This window comes from Dromiciops gliroides, chromosome 5, assembly GCF_019393635.1.
Source record: "Dromiciops gliroides isolate mDroGli1 chromosome 5, mDroGli1.pri, whole genome shotgun sequence".
Lineage (NCBI taxonomy): Eukaryota > Metazoa > Chordata > Mammalia > Microbiotheria > Microbiotheriidae > Dromiciops > Dromiciops gliroides.
In genome coordinates, this window is record NC_057865.1 from 162,040,258 (window position 1) to 162,060,890 (window position 20,633).

Sequence of the window (20,633 nt, forward strand, 5' to 3'; positions counted from 1 at the left end):
ATGGTAAATAAATTCATGGAAGCTGATGAGACTGCCAAGTGAAGTAGTATAGAGGGAAAAGAGAAGAGGACCTTAAACAACACCCTGAAGGACACCTACAATTAGAAGATGTGATCTGGATGAGAATCTAGAAAAGGAGAAGGAATTATGAGACAGGAGGAGAACCAGGAAAGAAGAGGGGATAGAGCACCAGCCCTGGAGTCAGGAGGACCTGAGTTCAAATCCAGCCTCAGACACTTAACACTTACTAGCTGTGTGACCCTGGGCAAGTCACTTAACCCCAATTGCCTCACCAAAAAAAAAAAAAGGAAAGGAAAGGAAAGAAGAGGGATTGATATCCAACTAACCTGGAGAGAAGAGAATATCAAGGACATGAGAGTGATCAATAGTGTCAAAGGCTGCAGACCAGTCATGGAGAATGCAGACTGAGAAAAGACCATTGGATTTGGCTATTAGAAGATCACTGGTAATGTTGGAAAGAGCGGTTTCAATGGAATGATGTGTTCAGAAGCCAAACTCTAGGGATTAAGAAGAGAGTGAGAGGAGAGAAAGTGGAAGCATCTTTTACAGATTTTCAATTAATTTAGCTACAAAGGGCAAAAGAGATATAGAGCAATAATTAGCAGTGATAAAGGAAGGATTTTTTTGAGGATGGGGAGACATGAATGTATGCAGGAAGTAGGAAATGTTCCAGGGAGGAGAGAGAGGGAGAGGGAGAGGATGAGAGGATGAGAGGGAGGATGAGATGATAGGGCAATCCACTAGAGGAGAAAGGATGGAATGGGATTACTTGAACAGGTAGATGGGTTGACCCAGGAAAAGAGTAAGGCCATTTCATCATATGAGACAGGGGTGAAGGAGATAGTGGCAAAAGCATCTGAAGAGTTGTTTTCTGTAAAATTGCCTAGCAGTAGTGAGGGCTCAGTAGACGTTATATAATATAAAGTTGTAGTGGACACAGTAAGAACTGTTGCATGATTTTCTCTAACTTTTATCCAGCATCATCCATGTAGGAAGAAAAATGGTAAATGGTGAGAGGGATTCAAGACTAAAGCTTGATGGAGCATAATCGATGATATGTTAAGGGGGACAGGGATTCAAGAGAGGTCAGCAGTGTAGAGTTGAATTGGTTCACCAAGGGGTCAAGTTGGGGGGAAGAGGAGAAAGTGCTTTAAACAGGAGAGATAGCCAGGAAGAGAATTGAAAAGTGAAGGGATTAGAGATCATGGTGTGGAAAAAGGATAGGGATTTATAAGGGAAGACAGAGGAAGAAGTGAAAAGCTGACAGGTTATAAGCAGATGAGGGGATTTAGTAATTATTGAACATGGAGGTAATGCATTTGTGGTTGATGGCAAGATCAAGAGTATGGCTGTCTTTGTGTGTGGCTGAGATGGGGTGGAGAACTAGCTCACGGCAAGTTAGTAGTTCGAGGAACTGAGTGCTTAGAGAATTTGAGAGATAGTCAGTGTGTATGTTGGTGTCTCCTAACATGAGGGCAAGAGCTGGATAGAAGAGAAAGGAAGGAATGTAACCTGGGGATCTGTAGACAATAGTGATCAGGACTTTCATTATGTAGTAGATATGAATAGCATGAAGCTCAAAGAACAAGATGTTGCTGAGTGATGGAGGTATGGAAGAACCTGAAAGTAGTAGTGGGGAGAGTGAGGAGTATTCTAACTCTCTTCCTCAACCAATGAACTGAAGAGAATGAGTGAAAGTACTGCCAGTACCGGAAAGGAGATCTAAAGGGTCTGCATCATCTGGGGGAAGCCAGGTAAAACTAGGGCATGGAAAGAGTAAGAGAGAAAAGTAATATGGATGAAGGGAAGTTTCTCCTTCTGACTCTGAAGCCAACCTTCTATCCACTATTCTATACTTTCAATAATAATAATAATAAATAACACTCATCACTTTCATAGCATTTTAAGGTTTGCATAGTGCTTTACATGTATTATCTCATTTGATCCAATGAAACAAATGTGACTATTATTATCCCCACCACCACCTTGCATAAAAGATGAAATTGAGGCTAAAAGAAGGCAAGTGACTTGCCCAGGGTTAGGTGGGATCTGAACACAGTTCTTTTTCTATAATCCATTTTCTGTTCACTATTCCATGGACCATCTTTGTAATTAGCAAAGTGGCAAAACAGACAGAAAGATAAGAATTATTACCTGGTAGACAATCTTCTCATGATAATCTTTTCTCAGTTAACGAGACTGATCACTGAATGAAAGATACATCTTCCTTCCTTGGACTCCTGGGAAAAGCCCATCCAGCTTGATAGGAAGTATCTAAGCCTCTCCCCGAGAACACAGTATTACCTTTATACCATAATGAGGCACTGCAGTAAGACTTTAATGGCTCAGGAAACTCATACAATTGATAAAACAATAATTTCCTCTACTGCACACAGCAAAATATAGAGCAGCAGTAATATTTTTTCTGATAATAAAAGAAAAGAAATTGCAAAACCATATACCAGAACGATGCTAAAATGGAAGATTTAATCACATAACAGTTACAGCTCCCCTGACTCCATTATGAAATGCTTGAAAAATATAAGCTGCAACAACAGCCTCATGGGGTTGGTTGTTATTGTTATTTCTATTGCTCTGTTAATAACACCTTGACTTTGGAGATTTTCTTCTAAAGCTTCTAGTCATTTAACAGAGAGTGTCCCTTTTAATGGGTAGTGAAGCAGACAGAGACATACTAATTATTACACTGGAAATTTGCTATAGGGATGCCCAGGGAATCATTATTATAGGTGTCAGAACTTTGCCAATTTTCTGTGTGTTTAGCATTGAGGGAGCTAGGGGTCATGACTAGGGCTTTGCCATCCACATGATTCTTATACCACTCCTACCCCCTCCAAATCTATCCTGTCAAATAAGTTTAAGTTTAGAATAACAGTCATCATGTGGCCAAAGGCTACTCTGTACATGACAAGGCTCCTGGTATTGTGGATCACATAAAGTAGATTTCTAGTATATCTCTACTTCAGATATGGAATGATTCAGGAATAGAAAGATTAATAGAATGATGTAAGAACCAACCCATAGTAAGTTGTTGTGATTCCTATACCAATTTCTGTTTTCACACAGCACTCTTCAGGTTGTAAAAAGCCCTTCAATTCAGTTCAATACCATCTTAAAATATTTCTCAAGCTACCTAAGTATAGAAGGTATGGTGCTTAGAGCTGATTTGATACAAAAGCCAATAAAACACGGATTCTTCTCCTCAGTGAGCTTCTAATCTAGTAAGAGAAATATGACCTTCACAAATATATACATATGATTTAAAGTAATGTTTGAAAGATTTTAAGAGTTATGAAGTGCTATGAAAATTCATATGAGAGAATTTCATAGAACAATTGGCATCTTACCTTAGTCTTTAAGATTAGGTAGGATTTTAACTGGCAAAAATGTTAGGGGTTGGAATTTCAGGCAGGTGGAATATATGGTAGTCTAATTTAGCTAGAATTAAGAGTAAATGAAGGGAACAATGAGGAAGGCACATGGTGAGATGTAAAACTGAAACATGATCCAATGTCTGAGTTGAGTCATTTTTCAGTCATATCTAAATCTTCATGACCCCATTTGGAGTTTTCTTGGAAAAGACATTGGAGCAGTTTGTCATTTCTTTCTCTAGTTTATTTTACAGATGAGGAAACTGAGGCAAACAGGGGTACATGACTTCCCCAGGGTCAGACAGCTAGTAAGCATCTGAACCTGTATTTCAACTCACAAAGAGGAGTCTGACTCCACACCTGGCACTATATATACTGCACTGCCTACCTGCCTTGATCATATTAATACTTAGGACCAGCCAATAGACATATTGAGCTAAGTAAGCTAACTTATATACAATGAGTCAAGTTAGCCCTAGCTTGACAGATCCCTAGGTGAATTGCTTAATTTACCCAAAGACTAGAACACAAATTCAGGAAGACATGGGTATAGAAGCATAGGTCTCAAGCTTGTTGTAGAGGGTAATGGTCCAGATTGGGAAAAGCAGGTCAATGACGGCAGGGAGGATTAGGTGAATGGTTGGATAGTGGAATGAGATGTAAAGCTGAGGTATATAAGAAAAAGCTAACTACAAAATCCATGGCCTCCCAAGTCTATATCCATAAATACTCAAAGTACAGGTAAGAAACAAAGGGAATTCCATAGTAAATAGGGATGAGGGAGGGACATAATAGTACTAGGTGGTACAGTGGATAAAGCACTGGCCCTGGATTCAGGACGACTTGAGTTCAAATCCAGCCACAGACATGTGACACTTACTAGCTGTGTGACCCTGGGCAAGTCACTTAACCCTTATTGCCCCTCAAAAAAAAGACATACTCATGTGAGGAAATCCAGAATGAGAGGTGGGAAATATAATAGAGAATGCTTTTATTGTTCTTCCCAATAACAGAGACAAAAACAAAGATAAAATGAATCAGTTATGAGACAATAAATTACTTTCAGAAATAAATTATGGATCTAGAAAGGAGGCATGATCTATTTTTCATGGGAGACTTCAATTATCTAGACAATTACTGGAGCTCTCTCTTTCTCTCTGCCCAAGGCGGAGAAACTAATAACATCTAGGTTTATTTTAATAATATTCATCTTCCTTCCCTTCATTGAGTAAGAAGGGAACTTCTCTTCTGAGACAGATACCCACTAACTAGGATAAACTATTGGCTGGGGTAGAAATGATGGGACCCTTAGGGGGAAGTAACCACCTTGTCTTAGAATCTGTGTCACAGAAGAAAAGGGAAGCTGGCCCTAATATGACATGAGCCTTAAATGGTGAGAGAGAAGATTTCAAAGGGTAAAGAGGAAGTCTAGGTAGGATCCTATGGATGGAAATTCTATAAGAGAAGTTAGACTGAGGAGAAATGGGAGAGGCTTTCCCAAATGAAATTCTAAAGACACAAACAAAAAAACATTCTATCATGAGGGAAAGAGGAAACTGACTCAAGAAACCAGTGAATACCGGTCTTTATCCATCAACATGGGTTTTTTTTTTAAAAAAAAACATTCTGGTTCGACGGAAACAAGGGCAGATAACAGAGAATGAGTGAAAGCATAGCACAGCTGGTAAGTTTCAAGATGGCTACAGCTCACAATCTGCTGAGGCTGGATAGGAATACTAAAGACAATAAAAGAGGGAGTTTGGTTGGCTATGTTGGGGAAAAGAAGGACGTTAGAGAAGGAACAAGACTGCTCTTCTGATTGGGTGGGAAGATAATAATCACTAAGGGAGAGAAGGGTGAATTATTAAATCCTTACTTTGCTTCTATTTTCTCAGCCAAGAATGATCTTTGTACAGGAAAAGACAGAACAGAAATACACATTTGAAACACAAGATAAGTCACAGACAAGTAGCTTATTGATGAGTTCAAGTTACTAGGCCCCAGATGAACTATATCCCAGAGTACTCAAAAAAGAAAATGTGGAATGTCTGGGGTACACAAGGATTGGAAAAGGGCAAAAATCCCATTTCGGTTTAAAAAAAAGAAACCTAATTGAACCTAAAAAGTGAAGACCAAGGAGCTTGAGATGGATTCCTGGCAAAATTTCAGAGCATATTATTTAAAATGAAGTCTAGTGGATATCTTAAAAAAGAAAGCAATGATCACAAAGACCAGAATGATTTCATCAAGAAGAGTTTTTGCCAAATTAACCTCATTTCCTTTTTCAAACAGGTTATTAGAGTGGTAGATCTGGAAATTTCATACATGATGCTTGCCTAGTTTTTAACAAAATGTTGGTGAAATTTCTTATATTATTCTTGTGGATAACCTAGAGAGAGATGTGTCAGACAACAGTACATTTCAGTACATAGAAAAATAATTGAATGACTGGATCTAAAGAGTTCTAATTCAGTGGTTAATGTTAACTTGGAAAGAGATTTATAGTAGAGTGCCCCCAGGGATAGATACTGTATCCTGTGGTGTTTAACATTTTTATCTATGATTGGATAAAGTCACAGATGTCATGCTTCTCAAATTTGAAGATCGCACAAAGCTAGCATACTGGTTAACCAAGTCAAGATGAAAAATATCTTGATTGATTAGAACATCCTGAAGCTTCAGAGGGATGAATATAAAGTATTACACTTGAGATGAAAAGTCAACATTCTAGGGGCAGCTAGGTGGCGCAGTAGATAAAGCACCGGCCCAGGATTCAGGAGGACCCGAGTTCAAATTTGACCTCAGACACTTGACATGTACTAGCTGTATGACCTTGGGCAAGTCACTTAACCCTCATTGCCCCACAAAAGAAAATAATTTTTTTTAAGTTGTTTTTAAAGTCAACATCCTACTATAAGGTGGTAGAGGTGTAATTAGATGGCAATTCTTCTGTTTGCAAGAAGAGATTGTTTCACTCTTTGTGCTTGAATCCCCAGCATCTAGCACAGTACCTGGAACATAGTAGGTTCTCAATAAATAGTTGTTGATTAACTGATTACGAAAGATCTAGAGGGATTTAGCGGATCACAATCTCAAAGTGAATCAACAAGGCATCCAAAAAAGTTAATGCAATTATAGGCATCTTTGTACAGGAAAGGACATAATTTTCATTAAAAAAAAAAGGTGAACAATTGTTTTCTACTCCTACCTTGTCAGATCATTTCTTTAATAGAAGATATAGTTTGGTACTGATTCATACAAAAAAAAATAAATAATCCCCTTAAGTGGTCAAATGTATTCAGATTCTTACTATTTGAAGTTATAATTATGTAAAATTGGTTCATTGGTTCTAGCTCAATGGAAATATGTAGTATGAATTTGAATAATATGACCACTTGGGGGGATTCATTATTTGTACTAACTGGGATTTAGCTGTAATTCTGGGGATCAAATTTTAGGAAAGACATTCATGACATGGAGAGCATCTCAAAGGTGAAGTATAGGATTGTGAATGTCTTCATCATGCTGGATAAATTTTAGGTGGGTCAGCTAAATGACACAGTGGATAAAGTGCCAAGAAGACTCATTTTCATGAGTTCAAATCCAACCTCAGACACTTAGTACTGTGTGACCCTTGGCCAGTCATTTCACCCTGTTTGCCTCAGTTTCCTCATCTGTAAAATGAGCTGGAGAAGGAAATGGTAAACCACTCCAGTATCTTTTTCAAGAAAACCCCAAATGGTGTCCTGAAGAGTGGGACACAACTGAAAGATAATTAAACAGCAACAAAAAACACTGAAGGAACTGGATATGGGGCTAGATAATAACTGTCTTCAACTATTTTAGGGTTGTCTTGTAGATAACAGATTTGATTTTTAAAGAAAGACAGACTTTTTTTTACTTAGTCAAAAAAAATTCCAAAAACTAGAGTTATCCAAAGGTGGAATGGATTTCTTAGGAGGTGGTGACTCTCCCATCTCTAGAAATCCTCAAGCAAAGATCGAGAAGCCTCTTCTTGTGTTGTACAGCAGTGGTATCAAACTCAAGTAGAAGGAAACCACTAATCTACATGAAAGGATCCCTATAGACTGCATATTGACCATTTAAAAATGTTATATTTATGTTTTATTGTATTTTTATTTATTTTAATCTGCTTCTGACCATACTAAGAAGCCACATGCAGGAAGTGTACTTGATGGTTCTGTTGTAGACCCAATAATCTCATGCATGTATGCTTTGGATACTATATGTCTGAGGTGCTTTCAAAGTCTGTAAGCAGCTGACAGTAGGAATCTTTGCTAAAATCTTAATTTTCTGGAACATTAGCAGCTAGTTAAAGACTGAACTAGACTACAATGCCAGTCTTCTATCACTTAATCCATTATGGTGTTTTGCACACAGTAGGCACTTTATTCAATAAACCTGTATCAACGAACAGATTATATGCCTCAGTCCCTGAAATTCCACCATTAATCACTCCCTTGGATTAAAATGAGTACCCCCTTTAAAATGTAAATATGTTATCTTGATTGGGTTTACACATTAAATCATTAGCAGCTTGATAATTTATCAAGTTCATATGTTAAACTCAGGGAACAGGTAAGTTTGAGTTGTTGAAGGAGGTTCCCAATGCAGAGAACTCCTGAAAAGAATAGGGCCAGAGGTTGGGAGACACATTGTATTAAAGTGGGATCATGTCTACATCTTCGGGACCCCACTTGAGGTTCTCATGAAAAAAAAATACTGGAGTGGTTTGTCATTTCCTTCACTAGCTCATTTTACAGATGAAGAAACTAAGGCAAACAGGATTAAGGACTGGCCCAGGGTCACACAGCTAGGAAGTATCTGAGGCCAGATTCAAAATCAGGAAGATAAGAGTCTTCCTGACTTCTGCTTGGTACTCTATCCACTGTGCCACCTAGCTGCCCTGTTCAAGTGTGGTAAAAGAAAAGACAATACAGTAGATTTAAAATCTGTAAACCTGGGTTCAAGTTCCAAGTTTCCCACTTGCTAGCTTTGTGATATTTAGCAAATGATAACTCCTCTGAGCCATCTGTAAAACAGTAGCAGCAGTGGGGCAGCTCAGTTTTGCAGTGGATAAAGCACAGGCCCTGGATTCAGAAGGACCTAAGTTCAAATCTGGCCTTGGACACTTACTAGGTATGTGACCCTAGGCAAGTCACTTAACCCTCATTGCCCCACTAAAAAAAAAAAAAAAAGAAAAGAGTAGCAGCAGTTGACCTACCTCCCAGGATTGTTACAGAGATCAACTAATACATGTAAAATTGCATTATAAAGTACAAAATATCAGACAAAATTAAGGTGCATTTACAATTTTTAATATAATACCAAGAGACGATATGTCACGGTGACTAGAAAGCCAGTCTCTGAGGCAGAAAACTCTGAGTTCAAGGCTCATTCCTCCTACATCCTGACTTTATGACTAACCCTGTGGGACTAGTCCCTCAACCTCTTGGTGTTCTCTGGTCATTTCCCAAGCCCAGAAGTTGCAGAGCAGGGGCCAACGTGCTTCGGTGGAGGGAATTTCCTCCTCCAGGAGTCTTGCTCTGCCAGTGAAATCACAAGTACAGTCCCTGTTCCCCTGATAGGATAATATGACATAGATGTGAGTTTGTCAAAGGCACATTCTGATACAGTCCGCAGGGGCTTCTGCAAATTGTACACATTTGCCTCAGCATGAAATCACTCCCGAGCAGCGAGGAATAGGGAAAGGGACTGTAGCTATGATTTCATTGATGTAGGGGATTTCTAGATGAGGAAACTCTCTCTACCAGTGCAGGTTTGCCCTGGCTCTGTAGCTTATAGTCTTACAGAGTTGCCTAGAACACTGAGGGGTTAAGGAACTTGCCTAGAGTCACAAAGCCAACATTTCTAAGTGGCAGAATGTGAATCCTGGGCCTGGAGTCAGTAATGTCAAGTCTGGTCCCAGAAATTTACCAGCTGTATGACCCTGGGTGGGTCACTTAACCTCTACCTACTTCAGTTTCCTCATGTGCAAAATGGAAATAATAATAGTACCTACCTTCCAGAGTAGTTGTGAAAATCAAATAAGATAACAATTATGAACTGCCTGGCCTAGAGTAAGCACTATATAAATATTAGTTGTTATTTTTGTGATAATAACAATAATAACAATTATCATCATCATCTCCAACGCTGGCTCTCTAGGCACTCACTATACCATGATGCCTCTCAATATTTTTTTTCTCCTGTGATTTTGAATTCTCCACACCCCTATTCTCTCTCTGGCAGAGAGAGTAGGTAAAATAATAGTCCTAGAATGGCAGATGGTTTAGACTAATCTCCTATTTTACATAAGGGAAAACTGAGCCTTGGAAAGATTAAGTGATTTGCCCAAAGATACCCAGCTAATTGGTGTCTTTTTTTTTTTTGTGTGGCAATTGGAGTTAAGTGACTTGCCCAGGGTCACACAGCTAGTAAGTGTTAAGTGTCTGAGGCCGAATTTGAACTCAGGTACTCCTGACTCCAGGGTCGGTGCTCTATCCACTGTGCCACCTAGCTGCCCCTAATTAGTGTCAAAGCCAGAAAAAGAAAGCAGGTTTTCTGACTCAGAATCTAATATGCTATCTACACCCCAGATTCTTAAACTGTGGGTCTTGACCCCATTTGGAGTCAAGTAACTGAATGCGGAGGTCACAAAAAAATTTGACAAGAGTAAAAGGTTATGTATACCTATTTTATATGCCTCTGTACCTGGGGTCACATAAAAATTTCTCGGGCAAAAAGGGGTCACAAGTGGAAAAAGTTTAAGTCCTAGTCTACCTCAAACATAACTTCTCGGGTTCACTTTCTAGTACTGAGTCTGTCTTCCTGTTTGTATCTTCCAGCATCGGCCAGCACTTACGTCCCCACAGTGTGCAACGGGAGGGAAGTCCTTGACTCTACCACCTCATCTCTGTGATCATCGTGACTCTGCACTTCAGTTCTCGTGTGTTTAGACTGTTAGACAAACATGCACATACTGTGCAATTCTGGATCAAACAAAACAAAGCAAAATGGAAAAAAAAAACAACCCTAGTACCTTTTTTTAGAAACAGTACAATAAATTATTTTTGAGGACTGTACAGTACCTAGTGACGTGTTAGAACTTTTTAGGCCAATTTTAGTACCCTTATAATTAACAGTTCCATAGGACATGGAAATAACCTTTGTTTACACAGGTGAGCTGTGGTGATTAGGCCAAGAAAGAGATGGTCTACTGCAAACATGGTGGCAATATTAGGTAACCTTTTTTCCTATGAAGTTTTTTGTAGGTCCTTGTTGTAACTAATTTAGAATGCGTTTCTATGTTGTATATTAAAGTTACATTATGTGTAACAGATTGTTTTTCTCAGCACAAAAAAAGGAGACATAAGTATTAATGTAAAGATATTGACAATAAAACCTTCAAGGTTTTCCAGCATGGTGGATGTTTGTATTTTTGTTTATTTTCTTCTTGGAGCTTGAACCTAGAGTTCAAATCATTTTCTCCCTAGGGTTTGAGAGGACTAATAAATATCTACTTTCCACTACATTCTAAATCAGAGATTCTTAAACAGAGGAAAGCAATTATATTGAAATAAAGATGTATTTTTTTTACCATCCAATTTCACAGACCCCCATGAAACCTATAGCCCCAGGTTAAGAATCCCAGCTCTAAATGTTCATTGTCACCACGTTAGGATTTGATAAGCAGAAGCCCAGATGCTCCTGGAAGCAATGTTGAGTCCATAATGGGGAATACTAACAAGTAACAAGGTTAAAAGACAGTATAGTTACCGGGTCCCTACAAATTCTTCTCTCTTCAGAAGACCACGAATTGCTCTGACTTACCCAGGGAAGACTTGAATACTGACTCAGTGTATTTTGACAAGCTACATGGTCCACAGCTCCTGCTTCCAATCAGAACCTCAGTTGTTGTGAGGCATATTAGAAAGGGTGGCATGTTTTCCCTATGAAAAATCATCCTGCTTCCATTCTTAGCTGAAAAGGCAAAGTCCTTTGTTTCCAAGTACCATGCAGAAGTCATAGCTACAATACACTTTGCACAGAGAGCATTTCTTCAGTCCTAAGTATTTTTTGATTTGGAGTTAGTTTGTTTTTTCCTACCCCAGAGATCCTTCACTTGGGATTAGTGAGCTTTTTATTTTTACATTTGAATCACTGGTTTTTTAAATAAATCAGTTTTGTGGTTGGGGGCTTTGGTCAACGCAAGTATTTTATGCATTGAAATATATTATTATGAGAAGGGGTGCATAGGCTTCACCAGGCTGCTGAAAGAGATCCAGGACACAGAAAAAGATTAAGAGCCCCTATCTTTGACTCTAAGGACTCCGATAGAGAAGAACATTGATAAAAAAAACCTACAAAAGAAAAATATTTTACTCCATAGTTTCTTACTTCCTCTCTTTACCCCAAAATTATGGATTTATTTTAGTTTTACCTTCTCTCTGTTTTCACCATAGAGATGCTGATGGCAATCTAATAGTAGCCAGCCAGATGGTAGAATAAAGACAAATAAGAGAATGAAGTGTTACTATCTGAGTAATTTAATCCCCAAATAACTGAGCCTGTGCTAAATTTGAAACACCTAGAGAGAAATGACCATATGTGTGTGTGTGTGTATATATATATATATATATATATATATATATATATATATACACACACACACACTATATATATATATATATACACACACACACACACACACACACACACACACACACAAAATCTAAGTGGGCTAGCTTTAGGGTGTAAAACAGGTAGAAACAGCACCCAGGTATATGAAACCTTTTTCCTCTACTCTCTGATTGTGTACTTTTTTCAAGCATCAGATGCTTGCTAGGCCACGAATTCTCCTACTCACATAAGAATCAGGTCACTCGAGGTGGGGGGGGTGAGGGGAGTGAGAATGAGTTGAGTAATGGAATCAATAACACTTGCTGACCTAGACAAAAATATTTCTCTCACAACTGAAAACTGGCAGTAATGCTAGCTAAGCATGTGTGCTCTGAACCAGCATCAGCTCAGTAGAAAGGCAAAGACAAGGCCGATGGAGGAGAAAATAAACTCATCCCACTTAGGAGACGTGACACTCTAAGGAAGGCAATAAGATGGGTGATTCAGTGCCACAGTTGATGCCTCAAACAATAAAATGGATCGTGGATCTTCCTAAATGAGAAAATTAAGGACTGTGGGTGGCTCTTGGAGAAGCAGCAATTTTGAAATGTGTGGTTTGATCTATGACCAGTGTGTCTCAGTGCCAGCTTTGCCAATACAATGAAAACACCCTTAGCCACTCCCATAGTTCTCTCCCTCCTTTGCTGTGAATTTATTTTGCACCCATGTGGCATCCTCTAATGTAAAATCGCTAGAAAATTTTTAAAGCAGTCAGAGGAGGGCACAAAAAGGCATCTTTAAGGGAATAGTCCCACAAGTCGTTTCACATAGCTGAATTTGGGGGTGTGCTTGTGTCATACTATTGTGGATAGTCATTTTCTTTATGACCTGAACATAACATCTTTCTGGAGACTAGCACTCTGTGACCATCTCTATCTCTGCAAAACCACCTTGATCTACGAAGTTCAACAGGGAAGATTGGTGTAATTAATAGCAAATATATTCAAAAGTCTAATAATGTAGTTGCAATTCGTTAAATATCACAAACATCTTCCAGTTGGCCTGTAATAAGTACAACAGCTTTGGTCTAGTTAAAAATCAGATTGTACATAAACACACACAAATATAAATATATGTATATGCATGTACATATACATATATAACTCATTTATAATAAGTGAATATATATAATCAAATCTTGTTAAAATAAGATAACTCATAAATAACTTACAATCTTAGGTAGGTGCGTAAGGAACTGAGAACTTAAGTGACTTACCCACAGCCACACTGCTAAGTGTTAAAGGAAGGATAGAATTCATATCTCTCTAACTACAAGTCCAACACTCTGAGGGGGAAGGAAAGGGGAAAGGGAATAAACATTTATTAAGTACCTACCACATGCCAGGCACTATGCTGGACAATTTACAATTATCTCATTCCATTTTCACTTCCCTGAGAAGTAGGCGCTATTATTATGCCCATTGTTCAATTGGGGAAACTGAATAAACAGAGATTAAGTGATTTGCCCAAGGTCACCCAACTAATAAGTATCTGAGGCTGAATTTGAGCTCTAGGCCCAGTATTCAAGCTATCCCCCCACCTACTTGCCTTTATACACTATGGCATTCTTTTTCTCTTAGGGGAATGAAATCAAGAGCTCAAATGTGAGTGGGGCTCAATTTACAGTATACAGATGATAGAGAGAAAAACAAATTTTTGGTTTATATGAGACTCTCTATTAAGCAATTGCTTCTTAATCTTTTTCTCTATAACCATGCCTTCTCACAGAGCTATTTGGTAAGGAGCAAAGTCACAGGTCAGATGACATATCAGTCAGGTAAACTATAAGGCAACAATGCAAAAGTCTTCACAGCAATGAAGCCAGATAGGCAAATGGTGACTGAAGTCTATGCATCCATGAAAAGAAAGAAAATTGAGAGAACTAATAGAAAGATTTCTACAGCATACCTTTTATCTGACCAGCTAATTAAGGTCAGCTACTATATGAATTAGGGATGCCACAGAACTAGGCAGTTTAGGTGGTAGAAATGAACGAGGGGGGGGGGAACATACACGCATACATATACACACATACATACATACATGAACAAGTATCTCATCTCTAAAGAATAGGAAGGGAAAGGCTTAGAAAAAGACCCCCAAAGCCTTCTAGAGAAAAAGCTATGCTTAGGATTCTCCCATGTCTGAGCTTCTGACTGTAAATAATTATATTTAGTCATAAAAGTTGACCATCTATATTTATAGCAAAAACAATAGAGAATTAAGGTTCTCCAACAAGTATGGAAGACAAGGGGAATTTTAGAGTGACCTTCAGAGAACGCACTGTCTGCATTTCTGCCAATGTCAAGTTGTCAAATGTTGCATATATACAAAATGCAGGCTAGGTGCCATACTACAGAAGAAAGTAATATGGCTATCAGAGTATATATTGACTGTGGGAATCCATGTTTCTTTAAGGAATGGAAAGTACACTTCGAAGGCTAAACAAAGAGGGAGGAAATCTGAGAGAGGAAGAGAAGGATCCTAACCTGTGACCAGAAGTTAAGGGTAGAAAAAACATGATAGAGAAGAAAGGTAAGAAGAAAGACCACTGATTCTTTGGAACTACATCAAAGATCTCTCACCTTCCCAGAGAGTAGGAGAAAGTGTACTCTAAGGAGGACATACATTGTAATGCCCCACCCCCAGGAGGGAGAACATCTAGAAATGATCAGAGGAAGAAGAAACAAATCCCAATGGTTGGTGACTTCTTACTAAGATACTAATAGAGGAGTGTCTTTCTGGGACTGTGACAAAATCTCCAGAAACTTGTCAAATCTGATGACTACTACCCACTTCTGGTAATTAATGTTTAGACCAATGATATTGCCAAAAGGGTCTAATGAGCACCATTAAGGACTATAACTTGATAAACAAGTAACCAAAGACAGCTATTTGTGCATGCATGTGTGTGTGTGTGTGTGTGTGTGTGCGAGCGTGCGCGCGCATGTCTATTTGTGTGTGTGTGCTTTAATCACTCCTGACTGTTGAAAATTAGGATCTCAAAAGGTGTATTGAAGAAGTAAACAAATAGTTTAAGGTAGTGTCTGAGAATAGAATTTGGCTTTGCCACAAGGGCTTAAAATATAAATGAAAGAGGGCACTTGGCCAGGATTGGAGGGCATCTAAAGAGAGTTTGAGGGTCGAGGATAATATATATTTATGTATATGCATAAATATATGTACTTTTCTGGAGATTTGTACATCTAATCAATAAGGTTTCAAATTGGAAGTGGAAGTTTGAGAAAACAACACACAAAAATGTATCTGTCAAACCAGATTTCACACAGGAATGAAAAGATTAGAAGAAATCAGTCATTCACAGATTGCAAGAAGCCTCAAGCCTCAAAACTGATGAACTCAAATGTCTTTACATTAAGGGAAGAAATATGAGTAACAAATTAGTAGAACTAGATGTCTTAATAAAAGAATATACATGATTCCAAAAGACATCACAATTTTGGTGGGTTGCACAAATGATTGGGACATAGCTATTGAAGAGTACCTTATTCAAATGATGTCATGAAAATTCATTAAGATTGGTTGAAGGGACAAGGGATACAACAAGGAGAAAAGACTTGGGGAGAGGTGGCTCACATAATAGTCTTCAAATATCTGGTGGGTTGACCTGTGGAAGAGGGATTAAGATGTTGTTTATACACAGACTCTGAGGTCCTTTCTAGTTCTGAAGTAACAATCACTACCCTGGCCCCCACTTCAGTACCCCTAAAGGGATTAGGGGAAGGAGTGAATCTAGGCTCCCCAAAAGACTCTAGCCCCCACCAATAGTATTCCCCTAATTGTAGGATGGAATCCTTCATACCCTTTCCATTTAGCCACTAATAGTTGGATTAGCTTTTACAAGGAAATATTTACTTCAAAAACATAGTCTCAAATATACAAATTTACTCCCCCAATATATAAGGTTTAATTCTTTTCTAACACCACTTCAGTCTCAGGGGAGGGAAAAGGTGATGAGGTTCATGGTTTAGCTCAATTCCTTTAAGAACATAGTCCCAGTTCCAAGTCCGAAAAATCCCCAGGGCTTGAGAACTCAGCACCCTGGTTTCCCATGGCTTTCCTGTTAGATTGGCTGGCTACAATATCCTACCTGGAATCCTGGCTCCAAAGTCTCCATGGTTGGAACTCCCTGGTCTTGTGGGGATCGCTGCCAATACCTGACACTGAAAATAAATAACATAGAATAGAAACAGACCAGCCCAGTTCTATTTTGCAAGCTGGAGTAAAAGAGAAGGGAGGAAGGTACCCCCCCCCCCATACATACACACACACTGGTTCTGTTTATGGTGCCCACATTGTCAGTGAACTGTAATCTTGGTCCTCTAGATGTAACAACAATAACAAAAAAAAAAAAAACCACACACAGAAAAGAGAGAAACTGTCCCAGTCTTGCCAGTTTAAAGAGTTTGTTCTGGCTATGAAGTCAATCAAAGGAGGCTACTCCCCACCACGTGGTGATCTCAGGAAGGCATGATACCTCCATGTTGGGCAACCTGGGGGAGGAAGAGTGGGAGTGGAGAGAGGAGAAGTCAGAAAACTCTCTTTGGAGCCTTGAAAGATGTAGATTCAAATTCCACCTCTCATACATACTGGCTGTGACTCTAGGGAAGCCATTTAGCTTCACAGTTCTTTAGGCAACTCTAAAACTATAGAGCACAGAAAAGGTATTGACCTACATTGAAAGGAGTTCCCTCTATCAATGGAAGAATCTCTATTCCTATGTACAAATATAAGTATATAGGTGTATGTGTGTTTGTATAGACAGTGCATTCCAACACTCACAAACCTTTTCATTAATATCTTTGGAAAGACGCACTGAGACAAGAAACTCAGACAGAACTAGAAGGTTCACCCAAGAAACTCGGGAAACAGAATATCAAGTAGTCAAACTCCAAGCAAACCAAACCCACCTATTCCAGCCCAATATGGAAGTTTTTCTAAGGGGATATAGTCTTTGATATTTGGGATCTTTGCAGAAACTTGCTATAATGCCTATACACAATCAATTCTTCAAACGGTATCATAAGGGTAGAATACATAAAGTCATTCAGAAACAACTATTTTTGAGATGAAAAAAGGTTACTAAACTGCATAAAGATACTATGAAATGTGTTTAATCCCAGACAGATGTGATTACTAGTAACTAAATACAAGAAGGAAAAAAAAGGCAACACAGTGATAAAATGTAGTCTATTTAATCAAGTGAACACATAAACTGCTCCATATTATTAGGTGGCATAAAACAATTTATCCATAGAAGACATTCTCTCATCTAGTGGAAGATTGCTTTAAATACATTTTGGCAGAGTGCTAGAAGACATTATAGGCGACAGTTGGCTTAGTGAAGTATTTAAGGCTTCAGAACCACGCCTTTTATGAAATCCTCTTCCTCTACCATTTGAGGGGGAAAAAATAAGGAATAACAATGTCCATTAAAAGTCACTGTGGCACAATTAACTCCTTTATGCCTTCTCATATTCCATTAAGCTTTCCAAAGCCCAATTGGCCTTCATGTTTTCTTTATAATGTTTCTTCAGGTATGTCTCTTCAGGGCTTAGGACGATGTGGCATAAAATGACAGATTGTTGGGAACCATAGGAAAAAGACAGCTCCTCTACCAAAGATGGCACTGAGCTGACAAAATGCTACTTTATATCTAAAATTAGAAATAAAATAAATAAGAACTCCTCCACATCAACTACATTGTGAGATAGTTCGTTAAAATTTAAGGCATTTTTGACATGTCAGAGATTTGAGTCCAGTGACGAGAGAAGAAAGGAGATACCTGGGAGCAAATCCCAATTATTTCTATGGCTTGGAACATACATGTAGAGCACAGCCAAGGATGGAGAGAAAGGTGACAGGTGATTTTGTGGAAGCTTCTTGTCTCTGTCTATTCTTGCAGAATACTGCTGCATTCACATCTGTATGTTGCAGTTCTGCCAAAAATCAGATAGGGCAGACTTTGAAAACATTTTCCTTCTGTTGTATGCATTTTGATCAGAGGAGAAAAAAAATTATCTTCAATGCTCCATCATCAGTTGGATAAGAATCAACATTTTTCTTTAAAAAAATCTTCTTTATAAAAGATCCAAGAACTAAAATCTTAAATATATTTATATTGAATGAATGACTCCATCCCTGAATACCACACATAAAAGATGAGACAATAGCAAATTAAATGAACAATAGTGTGTGAAGCAGGGCAGAATTACACACGCAAAAAAACACATGAATGAACCAATATCATGGTGCAATATCCCACTTATTATGCAGACACAATCAAGCATGTATTTTGCTCCCTGTCCCATCCCACCCACCCCCCAAAAAAGCATTACCCACTGAGTCCAGAATAACAAAATGTGATATTCTAAGAATGTGAAGTACTAGGGGCAAGAAAATCAACAATTTCTTCACTTTCCCCTACCTTGCTTCTTTCAACCAGTGTCCTACTTCAATTGAGTTAAATCTCTACTTAATGTACTACTACCGATTAGAACCAAGCTGGGCACACTAATATACTCAGTGTCCCAGACCCTGTTCCTGTGCCCAGTCATTCTTCAAAAAAAAAGTATTCTTTGTAGCAAAATAGCCAATTCCTTCATCATCTAAAAATCTGTTCTTAATATGTCACATGCCTAAATCTAGATAGCAATAATAATTGTAAGGGGGAAAAACACCAAATCACCTTCAATTTAAAATGACAATAATTAGATTTCCTTTCCTGACCAGAGTACAGCCACTTCTTTGTCATAGAGTCATAAGCTTTTTTGCAAAGCTAAATGTTGGTTTATGACTGAAAAAACTTCTCCAAAAATCATAAATCGCAAAAACCCACAAGAGCCAACAAGAGGTCTATCCCCACATGCCTTGAGAATTGAACTTTACATGAAACAAGAGGATGAGTAGCCTCTCTCTTTTCCAAAGAGCCCAAAACAGTGCTAATAACTGAAATTAGCTGTCTCCATTAAACCTGCACCTATAGATAAACTATCTTCCTTTTGCATTTCTCCACTTGACATGATAATCCAACTCACTTCATTTTTTCCTCACTTGAACCTCTATTTAAGAAGTTCTCTGCAGTGTGGCTTCCATGTTAATAAAGGGAATGGTTGACTTCATAAGATGTTAGGCATCCTGGTTCTTTCTCATACTCTTCCAAAGGCACACCCTCTACATTTTCCAATAAGTCCTTCTTTCTTAAAGGTTACCACATTTTCTAAGTTCCATCAAGCACAGAATTTCTGGAAAGAACACACATTCAGATACCCCAGGCACCTGGAGACCCTATTCATTCCAGAAGGGTGATAACTTGGGCTCCTGAAATCAAAAGGGAAAGTTCTCTCTGATAATGAAAATTCAAGTTCTTAAGTCTCAAGCACTGCTTAATATTTTGAAGGGAAATTATATTTTGAAGAAAAGGGAGGGGCAAATAAACAGGGACTAAGGGCCAAAGGGATTGTATCTCATGGAAAATTTGAAGTCTTCCAAAAGAATAAGGGAAAACATTCATATGATTGCACATGCATGCACACATGCGTACACGCACGCACACACACATGATAATTCTTACATACGAGTTATAAGAAATGAAAGTTACCAATTAGATAAATGGCATGCATCAGCAGTGCACTGATGGGCTTTAAACTTGGTTTTCAGTTATGTATATACACAAATATCTCTTTCCTGAGTTGAATTTCACCATCAGCTTGGCCACCAAACTGTTTGCTTTCCTTTTTGGCAAGGTACTTGACCACATGATAAGGCAACCAGACAAGCAGAAGGCTCCAACCTTCTTTTTTCAACAGTCCAGTATTTCTGACAGGTATCACCAATAGTCCTGGACACCAAGACGGGCTCTAAAATGTGGTCCTGTAAAATAAGAAAGCAGGTTTCCTTGTTCCTTTGTCCAAAGGCAGAACTGTCTCTTCATATATTGGGGGATCTTGAGGATTTCAGCTGAACAGATTCAAAATGATCTTCTTTTTCCTTCCAAAAAAAGCCACAGAAAAATAAATTAATAAAATCCTATTATAATTTTAGAATCCTCAGCTCAAAGGATCAGAAGGGCTACTCCAGGTTATTTATTATTCAGTAACAAATAAAAAGGAAAACTCACTCATTTAAGACAGGAACCAAAAGCTTTTGAAATGCATTAGTAATCAAATTGAGAACTGACACGTCATTAAATACCTCTGTACAGATTTGATTGGAATAAGCATTGGATCTGTGATTTCATTGGCATAGAGAATGCACAGGATGGCAAATTCCCTCTACCAATGCAAGAAACTCAACGTTTTTGCAACTTAGGGTCTTAGTTACCTAGAACACTGAATGGTTAAGAGAATTGTCCAAGGTCACAAGGCCAATATCAAGTCACTTAACCTCTCTGGGTCCAATAATGGGTAAAAAGTAAGTGAATGGGGGGCAGCTAGGTGGCACAGTGGATAAAGCACCAACCCTGGATTCAGGAGGATCAGAGTTCAAATCTGGCCT

General features: G+C 38.5%; 2 protein-coding genes across 3 annotated transcripts in view; one reads left to right on the forward strand and one right to left on the reverse strand.

Annotated features, from left to right (window-relative positions):
- Nucleotides 1-10,857, forward strand: part of GRM3 (glutamate metabotropic receptor 3) — a 281,331-nt gene extending 270,474 nt beyond the window's left edge. For both annotated transcript variants that reach the window (XM_043968583.1, XM_043968582.1), the window contains one exon: nucleotides 10,283-10,857. In XM_043968583.1, the coding sequence (XP_043824518.1) occupies nucleotides 10,283-10,356 (74 nt within the window). In that variant the 3' untranslated portion in view covers nucleotides 10,357-10,857. The remainder of the gene's footprint in view (nucleotides 1-10,282) is intronic.
- Nucleotides 10,858-18,465: 7,608 nt separating this feature from the next.
- ELAPOR2 (endosome-lysosome associated apoptosis and autophagy regulator family member 2) overlaps nucleotides 18,466-20,633 on the reverse strand; it is a 206,617-nt gene continuing 204,449 nt past the window's right edge. Inside the window, 1 exon segment of the mRNA XM_043968893.1 lies at nucleotides 18,466-20,126. Coding sequence (XP_043824828.1) covers nucleotides 20,067-20,126 — 60 coding nt within the window. The 3' untranslated portion in view covers nucleotides 18,466-20,066.